The 16,184-nt window shown below is 40.7% G+C and overlaps 1 protein-coding gene across 2 annotated transcripts in view; it reads right to left on the minus strand.

Moving 5' to 3' along the window:
- The window catches only part of Pms2 (PMS1 homolog 2, mismatch repair system component), a 28,831-nt gene that overhangs the window by 6,412 nt on the left and 6,235 nt on the right, over nucleotides 1–16,184 (minus strand). For both annotated transcript variants that reach the window (XM_010642760.3, XM_033764789.1), the window contains exons 6-11: nucleotides 15,085–15,252; nucleotides 14,490–14,587; nucleotides 13,453–13,552; nucleotides 11,780–11,864; nucleotides 9,805–9,960; nucleotides 3,345–4,209 (exon numbers count right to left, since the gene is read on the minus strand). In XM_010642760.3, the coding sequence (XP_010641062.1) occupies nucleotides 3,345–4,209; nucleotides 9,805–9,960; nucleotides 11,780–11,864; nucleotides 13,453–13,552; nucleotides 14,490–14,587; nucleotides 15,085–15,252 (1,472 nt within the window). The remainder of the gene's footprint in view (nucleotides 1–3,344; nucleotides 4,210–9,804; nucleotides 9,961–11,779; nucleotides 11,865–13,452; nucleotides 13,553–14,489; nucleotides 14,588–15,084; nucleotides 15,253–16,184) is intronic.

The raw sequence follows: 16,184 nt of genomic DNA on the forward strand, positions 1-16,184 counted from the left end.
TCTGTTGCAGATGTGGAGGGTAAGAATTCCAAAACTGAGGCATGGGCAGATTTAGTGTCTGATGAGAGGTGCCCTCTGTTGTCCTTACATAGCAGAAGACGGAAGGGCAAATGCATCAGGGCACTTCATTCCATTTAAACCACTCATGCAGATGAGGCCTCTGACACTTCTGCAAAGGCCTCAACCCTAATGTTAACACGTTCACAACAGGGCTACAACTTGATGTCTCTCTGCCGGCCGGCTCTGTACCACTGGTGACACATACATGACTGCCATCGGGTGGCATGGGACAATCCCCTCAGGTGCCACAAGCCATGTGCCAATGAGACAGTCATGCATGTACCACCACTGATTCAAGCCAGGGGTAACATATATATTTTGCAGGGACTTATACATTCAAGCCATAGCAATAGCCCAACCAACATCCTGTTCATAATTATATATGTATTTTCTTAGTAGATAAAGCTTTTTCCCTAGCTATCTTCTTTTTTAATAGCAAATATTAAGAGAGGTTAGGACAGCAATGTTGAACTGTTTAGACCTTTCAATGATACAAACAGCTGGCTGCAGCACGTGTGCCACAGGTTCACCACCAGTGGGCCAGGTGAATTTGCACTGTAATTCAACCAATTGCAGGATGAGATTCTTCGTGTAATTTTACCAGTCTCAGCTTTGTGGCTACAGTAGATAAGGCATTGCATTCTTTATAATGGCCCTACAGGAATTCATTGTGTGGATGGACACAATTTGTATGACAAATTCTCTAGTGAAGGACATTCTGCTGTTTCAGAAAACCTGCTCATTTTTAAGAATGTTTCTGTGAGACAAATCCCAAGAAATAGAATTATGCACTTTTTTGGACAGAAATCTGTAAAAGTTTGGACTCCCACCAACAGTATATGAGTACTTTAAATACTACAAAGGTCAAAGCAGACATCACGTCCACTTCCCCATGAAAACCAATATGTTAACCCCATAATCCGCACAATTAAATTTTATGAAAACAGCTTTTCCTCAGTCTCAGCCCTGTGCCCATGAGCAGTGACACTTCAGTACTGCCATGGAACTTTCCAGCTCCCAGGCAGGGGCCTGAGAAGAGAATGAAAGGAGTGGAGTCTCATTTTTTGAAAGTGCTCCAGGGCACTGAGAAAGACTTGCCCACCAGCACTTGTGATCCTCACTTCTGCAGCCACTACTGGGGTTCAGGGGCAGGGTACAGGTCAGCACCTCATCATAATCACCCTCAGGCCAGTGATGACACTCCACATGCCGTGGGGACTAGCCCTCTATTCCCTTCTGGCAAGGAGCTCAGCACTGAGTTTAAACTCACATTACAACCAAACCAATCCCCAAATCCTGCCTGGAGGGTCGGTCTCCTGGGACCATTCTGGATACCAATTACCTATTAGATAAGAGTCCAATCAAGAGACACACACCAGTGATGAGAACAGGAAAATGTATACTAAAGTTATGAATCCATAAAAAGGTGGCTAAATACTAAACTAAGTTATGAAAGTAGCACATGCAGAGCAGAGGCTTTCTCTAGGGATAATGGGAACAGGCCAAGCCCCACTGGAGCAGGAAGAGCTACAGGCTGTGGATGGAGGGAGGCCACACTACATACATGTCCTGATCCTCATGGTGACTGCACAGCAAGAGGAAAAGAAAGAGCACCCAGAAGCCAGGAGGGAGGGTCTACTCTGTCTTGTAAAGTTCTCCTGGCACTTTGGTGCACCTTCAAATCTAGGAGTGCACAAGAAGAAACAAACATTCACAGATGTGTGCATGCAGAGCCACCAGCCAATAAACTGGTAACTGGCCAAGTGATCACCTCCCCTGGCTCTTGATTCCACCTCCTCTGGAACTGTTTGAATCTGCTCTGCCTGCCCAGCAGGATGATCTTTAAGAACCTGTGCTGAACTCAAGATGCAAGTCATCAGTGTCTTTGGTGAATGTCTCCTATAGAAAAAAGAATCTGTGCCACACATGAAGGCATACACTTGGAATCCCAGCTTTCTGGGATTTCCTGAAGCAGGAGGACTGCAAGTACAAGCCTATCCTGGCCAATTTAGTGACTTAGCAAGATCCTGTCTCAAAAAAAGGGGGGCTGAGGATATAGCTCAATGTGAAGGCTCTGGGTTTGATCCCCAGACTGGCTGGAACAAACAATGGAAAAGAAACAAAATTTTACAGCTTGAGTTTTTTGAACTCTAACTTGCTTTGGCTGGGCTAGAATTTGTGATCCTCTTGTCTCAGCCTCCTAGAGTGCAGGGATGACAGGCATGTACCACTTCCCAGCTCTTGCACATTAAAATGAAAAATGGCACCAGGCGTGGTGGTGCACGCCTGTAATCCCAGCACTCGAGAGGCTCAGGCAGGAGGATCGCTGGGAGTTTGAGACCAGCCTGGGCTAGCTACATAAGTGAGTTCCAGGTCAGACTCAACTACATAGTGAGACCCTGTCTCAAAAAACCAGAAAAAAAAAGAAAAAAAGAAAAATGGCAAGTGGTGATGTCTACCAAAACTGCCATAAATGCAATGCCTGGAAGTCACTGTGGGCTGAAAAATTTCAGAAAGAACAATGAAATTGGAGTTAAGAAGCCTATGCTTAATTTGGATTGATATAGAAAAGATACTCTGAGAAAATCTAAAGAATAAAATCTTGAATGTTTCCAAGCAGTAGAAGAGCATGGTGAAAGAAAGAGCCCTTAAAATACGTGAGAGGCAATGAGAAGTGGGTGATGGAAAAAGCACTGCCAAGGGTGAACTGGCAAAGCCAACCAGCAACCAAACTGTGGAGTCAAAACCAATCCTAACATTACACTCTGAGAGAGGGAGCAATGAGGGAGGGAGGTAGAAAGAAAAGGCAGCAAGCCCACCAGGAAGGGGTGGAGTTTGTGAAGCAGGGAACTGCCCCTCAGGCCTGTCCTGAAAGGGAGGAAAATCCTGGGGATCCATTCTATTGCATAGGGAGGGCCACACCGCAGCTGAGCCCCAAGCCAGACAGGAGATACAATCTAAGTGGAAGGAAAAGGAAGACAGCTACAGATGCCCAGAGAGCTAGGGTGGTGGCACACACCTGTCAGCCCTGCACTCTGGGAGGCTGAGGCAGAGGATCACAAGTCTCAGCCTAGCCAAGGAAACTTAGCAAAACCCTGTCTCAAAAAATACAAAAAATAAAGGGCTGGGGATGTAGTCCAGCATGAAGGCCCTGCATTCAATTCCTAGCACCACAAAACAATAACAACAAAACACCCAACACTGAGTCTTTAAAGATCAGCTGCTGGTTCATGCAAAATAACCAATCACAGGTTTGACCAAAATACCATTCAGAACAAATTTACCTGATCTCTTTCCTTAGTTCATCTTCTGCTGCTTGGTTTTCTCCAGGGCAAATCTTTGCCCTAAATTTCCTAAAATTCTGTTCACCTTCATTCTGTTGTTTTTGGTGATGTAACTGATTTATTCGTTTAGCTAAAGAACTCATAGAAAAGGTAAGGGGCACTATTTTCTTACTAATTTTAACAGCTACATCAACCTGAGTCGCTGATATGTTCTGAGTACTAACCAACTTTTGAGGAATGTCAGCAATTGAAGGAATTTCTTTCTTTTTAAAACGCTTGGTGTCTGAGGGTGAGAAATCAGTCTGCAGAGGCAAAGCTCTAAATTTATATCCAACATCTTGGTCTAAATGGCATCTCATGTCAGAAGGGTGCCGGTCTGTGTTCAGTAGTTGCTCACAAGAGTCCACACCTCCCTGTGGAAATCTGTCTTCGGGGGAGGTCGCTGCTTGGTCACTGCTACAGTGACTCCTGGTTTCTGGGGTGCAGAACTCTTCCTCGGAGCCAATTGGGGTGCTGCTGTGCCCCGAGTCCTTCTCTGTTTCTACCCTGTCTGCAGAGTCACCAGAGTTCTTCTTGGGACTTGTTACGTCTTCCTGAGGGCCCTGTAAGCCCCTGCCAGAGACAGGATCTGAGGAATCAAAAGATGGAGCACCTCCTTTCTCTCTCAGAGAATTCCATCTCAGATCTGCAGTCTCCAGGCCTCGAGTCTTGGTCTCTGTGTTGTGACGAAGAGAAAAGGCCTCTCGGAGCCTGGAAATGGACACTACCCTTTTCTCTTCCCCTTGAGTCCTTAACGGAAGGGAGTTGGTCTGCTTTTCCAGCTGAGGTTTTTCCATTTCTGCTGCATGCATCTTTATTAAGTTACCTAAGCAAACAGGAACAGAGAACAGTGTCAGGGACTGCACTGAAGTGGGACAAGAAGAGGTCCAAATGGCTAAGCATATGGACACTGTCCAAAGTCAATCATAAAGAGACCGCGAAGTAAAACCACAATATGGTACAGTCATATATTCCCCAGAATGGGTAAAAAGTGAAAAACAACAAATGTTTGCAAGGATACACATCAGGTGGAAATCTTAAACAATGGTAGTGAAACTGGTATACTCCCTTTGCAAAACTCTGTGGGCATCTCCTAACCCTACACACGGGCACACCTGTGACATGGTGCTGCTGCTCCACTCAGAAATGTCCACTTCTACTCATCAGAATACATGCCTGAAGATGCTTAGGACACCTTTCTTCATGGTAGCCCAAACTGGAAACAACCCAAATACCCACAAAGACAATCAGACAGGAGAATACCGTATACCCACGAGAACAAACGAATGTGTGAATGGCCATATGCTATTTGAATCAAGTCCATAAACAAATCATAAGATTGAGTTACTTCAAATTAAAAACAGAACTAAGCTGTTTAAAAGTCAGCAAAGTGGACACCTCTGGGGCTGATAGAGGAAAAAGGGGCAGAAGGGCAGTTCTGAGAATGCTGCTTCTTGATCTCAGAGCTAAGATATTTCTAAGTCATACATGATGGCATGTGTGCTTCTGTGTGGTTGCTACACGTCGATGAAATGGATAAAAAATAAGCAGATTCAACCAAGTGTTCTGAATGGTTTCTTGTTACGGGGCAGCCTCTCCGGCCGGCTTCCACAAAAAGTGCAGACAGTACAGTGGCCCCTTCCACAGCAGTGTGTGCTGCAAACCACTCTCTGCTGCACCCCACATGCAGACCTATGCCTCCTACTCTTCCATATAGACCACAGCTGGGAGAGGTGTGAAACTTCCATATTCAAGTCAGCAGTTCTGCCACACAAATGCTCATTTCCTGTGCTGCACTCCACCACCCAGCACCCCACCCACCCTCAGGAGCCTCTGGCCTCCTCCACATCCTCAGATTCTCTCAACTCTGGCACTCTACAAGAGTCCATCCCTCTGTCTTCCTTCTGCACCTAACCCACCTTTAGGGAGCTAGGAAATGTTAAGACAGCAGCCCCTCAGTTCCCTCCCTGTGTCCTGCTCCCCGAGACGTGGGGGTCTAGGAGGTTACTCTTCATGCCTGGGGAAGACTGGGCTCCTAGCACCTTCAATTTATAAAGCCTCATCACATTTTCCTCTCAGTACGAACACCGGGTATGTCTCGTCAGAGCTTTCTACCAAAGCCCATTTTACACTGAGGATAAGATGACAAGCTCCCACTTCCATCTGTCCACATGCAGACACAGACTGGGGCGAGTTGGCTTGTGATCTTAGAGAAGATACTATCTACCACAAGACACCGACTGTTTCCACTGCCAGGAAAGGAGGCTGTGGCTCAACTGTGCCCTCTACTCTCTGGTCACCTAGATGTACTTGGTTTGAATGAATAAAAACATAACTTGCTACTTCAACAGGCGACTGAGAACGTAAGACCAGAGAATGAAGGAATGACTGCATGTCACTACAGATGTCATCTCTGGCAACTCTGATCTCCACACAAAGCTCAGTACAAGCTGTGCAGGGTAACCTCAGGGAAAATGCAGAGTGAGAGCCTCCGAAAATTCCCTCCTTCATACAAGGAATGAGGAAACAGCAAAAATTGTCAGTTAACCTTTCCAGGACTTTGGATTTACAAAAGGCTTGCAGCAACTGGGAAGCGTTTATTCAACAGAAACTGTAAATCTTTGCAAGAAATACAAACTTCCTGTAATCCCAGCACTCGGGAGGCTAAGGCAGGAGGATTGTTGTGAGTTCGAGCCCAGCCTGGGCTACACAGTGAGTTCCAGTTCAGCCTCAACTACATAGTGAGACCCTGTCTCAAACAAACAAAACAAAAAAAGAAATATAAACTTTTGGTGGTGCACACCTGTGATCCCAGCACTGATGGGGTGGAAGCAAAAGAACTGCCACAGTTTAAGGCCAGCTTGGGCTATAACAGTGGGTACAAGGCCAGCTTGAACTACATAGTGAAACCTTGTCTCAAAACCAAACAAACCCTAAAAAATTAAAAAAGAAAAAAAGAAAAGCAAGCTTTGTGGCCTTCTAAGATGGCCTGGTCCCATTCCTTCCTTTCCAGCCCTTCACTATCCGTGAAAACCAATAGAAGGTAGGCATGGTTTTGTTTTTTGTTTTTCTTTTGTTTCCAGTATCAGGAATTAAACTCAGGACCTTGTGCTTGCAAGGCAGGCATAAGGCACTGAGCTAAATCCCCAGGCTACATGGTTTTAATCCTATGCATGCCCACAGGCACACCTACAATTCCAGCACTCTAGGAGACTTGGGCAGGGGGACTCCAAGTTTGAGCCCAACCTTAGCAAGAACCTGTCTCAAAATTTTAAAAAAAAGGTTAAGGAAGTAGCTCAGTGCACAGGTCCTGGGTTCAATTCCTAGTAGGGGTGCGGGGAAGGATGACAAACAAAGATCACAGTAAAACTCCACTGGTCTGGCAGCCACCACAGGAGACAGAATGGAACTGGAGCTTCACTGAAACCTCATGTCCTCATGTCCCACAGAACAATTATTTGCCATGGCCAGCAGCTTCTGAACACCCAACCCACCTGCAAGGCTGTCCATATTTGTCCTAACTCAAGAGTTCTCCCAGTATAGAAGGCTCCTTTCTTGAGGGCCCGGTGTGAAATCTATTCAATCTTCACTGCCCACAACTGGGTAATAGGCTAACCATAAAAGCTCCAATATCAATCTGGGAATCTATAAGGCTACTTGCATGCCTAGGAAAAACCTAAGAAAGCCCTGAACTCTGACCCATGGCTGACCTTAATATTCAGCACAAACAGGAAGTGAAACTGAAGCAGACTTGTGAACCTCCTGGCCAAGGGTCAAAGATGTGTCCCAGTGATACACACAGCCCCTCAGCCAAGACATAGAGACACCATGGGCTTGGCATTTACAGAAATCCCTGTCCAATAATTAGCTAACCAATAAGCCAATGGAACAGGGACCTCAATGGCCATATATGGCTCTACAGAGATCTTTTTCAGAAAAGTCAACAAGCTATAAACCCTCAGAAGGGAAATCTGACTTCCAGAATGCCATATCCTATTATTTAAATGTCCAGTTTTCCACCATTAAAAAAGAAAAAGAGACATGCAAAGAAAGAAGAAAGTATGGCTCATACCCATGAAAGAAGTAGCCAATGTAAACTATCCTTGAAGAAACTTATACGGGGACCTAACCAGACAGAGTCCATCGCCTCCCTGCATCTGAGGATGGAACCCAGGGTACTCTATCACTGAGCTACAGCCTCAGCTCTTTTTTGTTTGTAGATAGTTTTGATAAGTTGCCCACACTGGCTTCAAGCTTCTGATCTTCCTGCCTCAGCCTCCTGAGTAGCATCCACAGGTGCACTCCACTATGCCAGGTTAGACAAAGATTTAAAATTACCTATTTCAAATGTTTTAAAAGAGCTAAAGGAAACCACATCTAAGTAACTATTATATCTAGATGTCTCCCAAGAACCTCATGTACTCGCCAAAGGGGCTTCTGAAAGGTGACTGGTTTATGATGTGGAAGTAAACAGGGTCTGGTCAGAAGAGGTAGGTCACTGTGGAAATGACCTGGAAGGGTTTATCTCCCTTCCCAGCTCCTCCTTTGGCCCTATTTCCTGGCTGCCATGATGTAAGCAGTATCTCTCCACTCAGGCCCTTCTATGGCACTTCTGCCCTGGAGTTAGCAGACTATGGACTGAAACCTCTAAAATGCTATAAGCCAAAACAAAGCTCTCCTTTAAGTTGTGGGTGTCAGGTATTGTGTTTTAGCAATGGGAAAGTGACTAAGACAAGAACTAAGGGAAAGTATAAAGATAATGTTCTACCAAATAAGAATTCAATATATAGAAATCATTAAAAAAATTATGGAATTGAAAAAATGTATGTAAAAGGCTCAATAGCAGATTCAATCAGGCAGAAGAACAGCAAACTTACAAGATGGGCTAATGGGATCATCCAGTCAGAGGAACAAAAAGAAAAAGAATTTTTTAAAAAATGAATAGAGGCAGAGGGATCTGTTTGGTACCATCAAACCCACAGTGGGTATCCCAGGAAAAGAGGAAGACAAAGGGGTAGAAAGATTACTTGAAGAAATAATGGCCAAAAACTTGCTATATTTGATGAGGCAGGAATCTACACATCTAAGACACTCAACAAACTCCAAGATAAACTCAAAGAGATCTATTTGTACTTAGATGCAACATGATCAAACTGAAAGACAAAGAGAATCCTGAAAAAGCAAGAAGTGACTCATCACAAACACAAGGGAAGCTCAGTTAAGATTTAGAGATTTTTCATCAGAAAGTGTGTAGGACAGAAAGCAACTGGATGACATATTCAATGTGTTGAAGGACAGTCTGCCAACAAAGAATTCTGCATCCAACAAAATTATCCTTCAAAAATGAAGGAGAGGCTGGAGATGTAACTTAGTGGTACAGCATGTGCTGAACACACAAAAGGTTTGACTCCACTAAATAGAGAAAAGGAAAATAAAAAGGAGATACTAAGACTGCAAGAATTCATTACTGTAGAGCTGCTCTATTAGAAATGCTAAGAGGGAGGTGAAGATATAGTTCAGTGAAATAAAAGGACAGTGGATAGTGACTCAAATCGACATGAGGAAAGTAGGACTGATAAAGGTAATTACAAATGTAAATATAAAAGACAAAATAAATATATTTTTAATTTGTACCCTTTTTCTCCCCATATGATTTAAAAGACAACTACATAAGGCAATAATGGTAAATCTGTGGTGACAGGCGCCCAATGAATAAACCAAAAATACTGTATATGACAATGACAGAGAGAAAGGGAGCTATACAGTAGCACAGGTTTATACTGTTGAAATAAAGTTACAATTAGTCTGAATTAAACTTTTTTTTTTTTTTTGGTACTGGGGATCAAACTCAGGACCTTGTGTTTACAAGACAGATAGCAGAAAGGTTTATACTGTTGAAATAAAGTTACAATTAGTCTGAATTAAACTTTTTTTTTTTTTTTTGGTACTGGGGATCAAACTCAGGACCTTGTGTTTACAAGACAGATAGCAGAACCGAGCTAAATCCCGGACCCCATTAGTCCAAATTATATTTCTATACTAACTGTTATATCCAGGGTTACTACTAAGAATATAATTGAAAATACACAGGCAACAACAAGAAAGCTAAAAATGTACAGTCACTACAGACTTCCGCTCATCATCTATCTTCTATTACATCATCTGCTCAAAACGAGAAAAACCTGCATGGCCATTATAGCCTAAGAAAGACAGGATTAAATAGCCCTGTGTATATAGAATGTGGTCATTTATGCTTTTTTCTAAACAGATTACCTTAAATCTGCAGCTATACATTTCCTAGTGTGACATATCTTTTCTAAAAGAAATTTTATTTCATGTCAAAAAATATTACCTTAGGGAGGAAAAGGGAATCACAATAGCTAAGTCTTACAAACTGTTGTTATCACTACATTTTTCTTACCTTCAATATCCAGCAGTGGCTGCTGATTGACAGTAAGTTTGTTCACATCACCATCAAACATTCCAATCAAAGAGGTCTTTAAAATAGCCAACAAAAGCTTCTCTTCGTGCAATAAAATTTGCCTTTTATCTGGAGTAACATTGATATCAACACATTCTAAGGAGAAAAAGAAAACACATTATAATGTTTAAATTCACCTATAACAATAGAAACTTACCCATCTATTTCATTTACTTATTAATAAAAATACTACAAAAAACATTACAGTGTTCAGATTAATATTCATAAATTATAAAATTAGCACTAGGTGTGGCAGCCTACTCCTGCAATGCCAGCATTCTGGGAGGGTGAGGAAGAATCACAGGTCCAAGCCCAGCCTAGGCAACACAGCAAGACACTGTTTCAAAATAAAAAAGGTGGAGATATAGTTCAGTGCAAAGGCCCTGGGTTCCCTCTGCAGTACCATTATCAAATGAATGAGTAAAATTTTTAAATAAAAATAGCTTTTCCAAATAAACAAAGAAAACATGAACTATTTTTTAAACGATTAACATATGTAAAGATTTGAATGGGTACGTTGTGCTGAGTGTGGTAACACATGGCTGTTACCCCAGCAGTTGGGAGGCTGAGGCAGGAAGATTGCCATGAGTTCAGGGACAGCCTGGGCTACACAGTGAATTCAAGGCCAGCCTGAAATACAGAGCAAGACTCTGTCTGAAAAAAAAAACAAAACACAAAACAACAACAACAAAGTTGAACAGGTACACTGTACTAGAAAACACATGAAAATGTCTAAGAGAAAAAATACAAGATGAAGTATTTTTATCCCCTATTGAATTTAGTTTTAAAATGGTGGTGGCGCACGCCTATAATCCTAGCGCTTGGGAGGCTGAGGCAAGAGGATCGCTGTGAGTTCGAGACCAGCCTGGGCTACATATTGAGTAGTGAGTTCCAGGTCAGTCTCAGCTACGTAGTGAGACCCTATCTCAAAACACCCCCCCACCAAAAAAAGCTAGTATAGTGTTAATAAATGTGTGAATTGGTACAATATGCCTAGAATGCAATACAGAAAAAGCCTTAAAATGATCATATTCACTTTCCCAATTCCACCATAAGGAATTTACTTTAAAGATACAGACAATAATTTCATTACTAGGGAAATATTTATAATTTCTCAAACTGAAACAAACTGAAAACTGAAAACAAATATAGAAGAACAAAAGAATTAGTGGGCTGGGGATGTAGCTCAAAGCTAGAGCACTCGTCTAGCATGTATCAGATCTTACCTTTGATCCCTAGCACCAAAAACAAAAAAAGATTTTAAAAAATCAGAGTGTGATCATGGACTGGAACACTGGAATTTAATATAGGCATTAAAGTCATGTTTCTTAATATTAATGACATGAAAAAGAAAATGTTGGGTAGAGGATGGAGCTTAGTGGTACCATGCCTGCCTGGCAAGCACAAGGTCCTGAGTTTGATCACTGGTACCAAAAAACAAAAACAAAAAGAAAATGTTCACATCTAAGGATAAAGAACAGGATACCAAATTATTTTCTCACCCCAAAGGCTAAGTGTGGTGTGTATATTCTAAGGTAAGCACGTATATATTTCTAAGACTCTAGAGAAAGTAGATGACAATATGTCAGAATTTCAACAATCAGAACAAAGTACGTAGTATAAACTTAATTATTTTCAAAATCAGGGAAGTCTATCTTCTCCCTTCAGTGATGTTAAAAAAGTGACATTTTCCTACTAATACAACTGAGATGGTTTCAAATAGAAAACAGAAATGTATAAAAATCAAAATTATTCTCCTTCCAGTCACATCCAAACTTTATAATTTCATTATATTCTTTAAAAGTAAGTTACCAGGGCTGGGGATTTAGCTCAGTGGTTCTACCGCCTGCCTCGCAAGTGCAGGTCAGTCCCTAGTACCAAGAGTAAGTCAGCAAGTTTATTGAATTCTCAGTACCTGAATCAACAGAAATGTTAAGAACAACGAAAGGATATTGATGTCGATTATACATGTGGTAGACCTCGTTCACAAGTCTGGAGACCTGTCCAAAACAACAACAGAAGAATAAATACTCCCTTCTCCCACTATTGTAACAACACACTATTCTAATCCAACACCAAAAGGATCAACTTTTCTTAAATGTACACAGCTTTACTGAGATATGCTTTATGTGCAATAAAGTGCACATATTTAATATTTTATTTACTAGTACATATTTGTAGTACATAATGATTACATTCATTTAGGAAATAAGCACATGTACATAACACACCTTAATTATTTTTTTTTTTTTAAGTAGAAAAAATGTATTGAGAGAAAGAAAGTTTCTAAGAGAGACAGAAGGGGGACCAGAAAAGGGGTTGCCCCCATCTTAATTCTTTTTATTCCCCTTCCTCTCTCTTCATCTCTAGATCCCTTTCCCATGTAGAAAAGACCTAGATCTATGATCAAAATATGTTGTTTTTGTCTTTTCCTTTGCTTTTTATTCTTTGGGCTTCTCATACAAGAGAAGTTATGTAATATTTGCCTTTGTGTCTAATACACTTAACTTGGTCTTAAGGTAAACTGCACATATTTGAAATGTACCATTTGATAACACACACACACACACACACCTAAGAGAGTATCCCATAATCAATATATACCCATTACTCAAAAGTTTCATGTCTCTCAAAGTGATATTTTTTAATCACAGACTCCTAAAATTGAAACTTTTTCAGATGCTCTTTTAAAGATCTTTTCAGATCTTTTTTTAAGATGCTTTTTATCAAATTTTAATAAAATGCAGGTACAGTTTAAATGTTCAGAAAACACATTTAAATGTACTTAGAAACACATTTCTATGACATTATGAGATTAAATGGCATTAGAGGTAAACCACAAAATCATACCAATTACAATACAGGTTGTAAACTTTTATTAGAGGCTAAATCACATCTTTTTTTTTTTTAAAGAAACCATTCCTTTCTTTATTAAACATAGCTTATAAGCACATCTTTTAGCTATAAGGAAAATTTTTTAAATGTACTTTTATTAGTGCCTATTAATTTTACAAAATAGTTTCAATCTGACATACCTCCCACCCTCCTACCCTTCCTTTTTTCTGCTACAAGCAAATAAAACAAAAAATACTACTGAGCCACAGAGTTGCTAAAGATGTAAAAGGCAAAACTGAACTACTTAAAACCCATGTACATAACTCTATTTAAGACAATGAGTTTTTAGTCTGAGGCAGAGGTAATCCAGGCCCTTATTTTCTGGAAAATGGAGAGAAGGAAGAGAAAATACAGAAATACATGCATGTGATTGATCTATACTGAAAAGTCTAGATGATAGCAAATTTAAACATTTCCTCTCTTCGGTGATAATTTCTATGATAATGAGTACACTGGTGATTAATAGGTACTTGATACATTTATGTATGTATGCAAACATATGTGTATGTGGTACAAATACAATTGAAAGAACCATGTACTTTCTTAAATGCATAAAATGATTTTTAAAGCCATGTTTCTGAGTCAGTCCCATGTTCCATGTAAATTACTTGTATACAAAAAAATTCATGAAATAATTCAGAAACAAAAACTCAAAGATACAAGCATAAACAAATACAAAACATGTGTAAATACCTTTGCTGGGTCACAAGGACGCCGGTTGATGAAGAAAAACTGTCTGTCTGCTGCACTCCTCCCAACACCATGTGTTCCATGTGAGATGAAGCCTGAGATACTGTTCCAGGGGACACAGGGTTAGAACACTGAGCACAGGACAGGCACAGTCTTAAAATCAACTAAAAACACCTGCTCAAGTGCTGGGGATTATTAGGTTCATGTGCACTTGTGCTTCATCCTGAGGAATCACAGACAGCCCAGATGTTCTGAATGCCCCAAAACTTAAGCAGTCAAAACTCTCTTGGAGGCAACGCAAGTGGTTCACAATGAACTTGGCCCAGCCCTCCCTTCACACGCCCCATTACAACTTGGCCTCCATGTCAGGACCCGGCCCACATCCGATACACACTTCAAGCCTTCGTGCTGTCCCCTACCAGCTTGCCAATGGAGTCTCTAACCACTCACTAACAGGATCTTGATCCACATCCCAACTTCAGTCACCAAATGTACATCTACTAAGTTGCTGGTGACATGCATGCTTTATATGATCACCCCCAGAATGCCTACATTTTCATAACTTTAACATGAAGAAATGAATTTCCATCTTTGTTATTCTGCACATGAGCCAAAGTAGGCAAAGAGTAGGGGGTATGAATCTTCACAAGGTCAGTCCTGCTCAGACTGTATCTATTTTTTGCACAGTGTCTAAAAACAAGGATGCTGGACTATCTTCATCAGATCTTCAAAAAGTCAAACACTACAGATAAAATAAGTTAAAAATTATTCTAACTGAATAGCCTTGACAAAGACTAATTCAGAAGGAAGCCCCCTGCCGCAACGTAGCCAAAATATTATATGAATTAAGTACCTAAGTCTTTTAAATCCTTTTTCTCAGCAATGAAGATGCCCAGTTTTACATAGGACATAAAAAATATAACAGCCATAGTGCTCACTTTGGCAGCACATATACTAAAAAAAATAAGCCTTAAAATCACTTAAAAAATAAAAATAAAAAGACAACACCCTTGGCTGTCTCCTGGCAGCAATCTACTTACTGAAACAGATCAGGCAGCACATCAGAACAGCTCAGACTGTACTCTTCACAGACAGAGTCACTAGGGGGCAGCTGAACGAAAGGAATGAGGCTTTGCAACTGAAAAAAACCAAGCACCATGGTTATTTCCTAATAAACACAGAACAGACCAACACTCAGAGAAGATGTGTTTCCCAGCCAAGCTACCAGCTTTAAAAGCACAAAGAAATTCATCAAAGAATCTTGACAACTGCCTTACAAGTACCATAAAAGGATTGTATTTTTTACTAAAGTATGTTTATAATCAACATAATGTCTGTGATACTTTGTTTTGTTCAAGTACAGAAGAGAATTAAGGATGCAATTTTCAAATATTAACTTTGTGACAAGTATTTAAAAAAAAAAACAAAAACAATTATTAAGGCTGGGGATGTAGCTCAGTGGCAGCATGCCTGCCTGGCAAGTGCAAGGTTCCGAGTTTGATCTCTGGTACCAAAAAAAGTTAAAAAAAAAAAGTTTTTTTTTAAAAAAGCTCATATTTTATTCTCACTCTACTAAAAAGGACAATGAAACCTGTCATAATCATAACAATATTTTCAAGAACTGGCCACCACTACCTGCTTCTGCCCAAACACAGAGCTGATATTCTCCTTCAGGCTGGTGCTGCCACTTGTGCACACCACAGGCTGCCGCTTTGCTTGTCCAAGTTGATTGGTACAACTTACTCGAATGCCTGCTGAAATGATACAGTACGCATGTAAGACCTGGACCATTTTGGCATACTCCTATTTAAAAAAAAACAAACACAAGACTCAACATTAATCTTACAGGAATTACATGACTCAAGTTACAAGATCCAATTCAAGGTTCTCACATCATTTTGAAAATAAGGGAAAGAATTATTATTTTTTCCTTTAATTGAGTTTATTGGTACATTTTATGGATACAGTAGTTACATTCATTGTTGGGATCGTGTACCTCTACATGATAGGTCTTGGTTCTCATTTTCTCCCCTTGTCCCTGCCCTCCCTGAACCCCCTCCTGCCCTCCCCATCTACAAACACTTTATTTCCATCTTTTCATTATCACACATTTTTTTCTTTCCCCTTATTACCCTTCCCCTACCTATCCCACCTTCCCTACACCTTTAGCCCCTTTCTTCCCATTTCACAATGTCAGTAATCTTATTAAGATTTTATGTATTATTGCAGTTTATTCACACCAGAGAAACTATTCGGTATTTACACATGTGTGCCTTATTTATTTCACTTAGGAGTATATCTTCAATATGTATCCATTTTCCTATGAATGACTCCATTTTCTCATTCTTTATGGCTCAGTAATATTCCATTTTATAGAAAAACCACATTTTCTTTATCCAGTTTCCAACTGATGGGCAGACGGGCTGTTTCCAAGTTTTAGCTATTACAAACTGTGCCGCTATAAGCATGGATGCGCATACATCACTGTGATACGATTCTTTTAGTTCTTTTGGAAAGATAACCAGCAGAGGGATGGCTGGGTCAAATGGAACCTCCAGTCCAAGCTCTTTTAGGTATCTCCATATTGATTTCCATAGTGGTTGCACCAGTCTGCACTCCCACCAACAATGGAGAAGGGTTCCTTTCTCCCCACAACCCCGCCAACATTTGTTATTGTGTGATTTCTTGATAGCAGCCATTCTTTGTGGGGTGAGGTGGAATCTCAGTGTTGTTTT

The sequence above is a fragment of the Fukomys damarensis genome, unplaced genomic scaffold (assembly GCF_012274545.1).
Source record: "Fukomys damarensis isolate Sample0158 unplaced genomic scaffold, DMR_v1.0_HiC HiC_scaffold_17, whole genome shotgun sequence".
Taxonomy (NCBI): domain Eukaryota; kingdom Metazoa; phylum Chordata; class Mammalia; order Rodentia; family Bathyergidae; genus Fukomys; species Fukomys damarensis.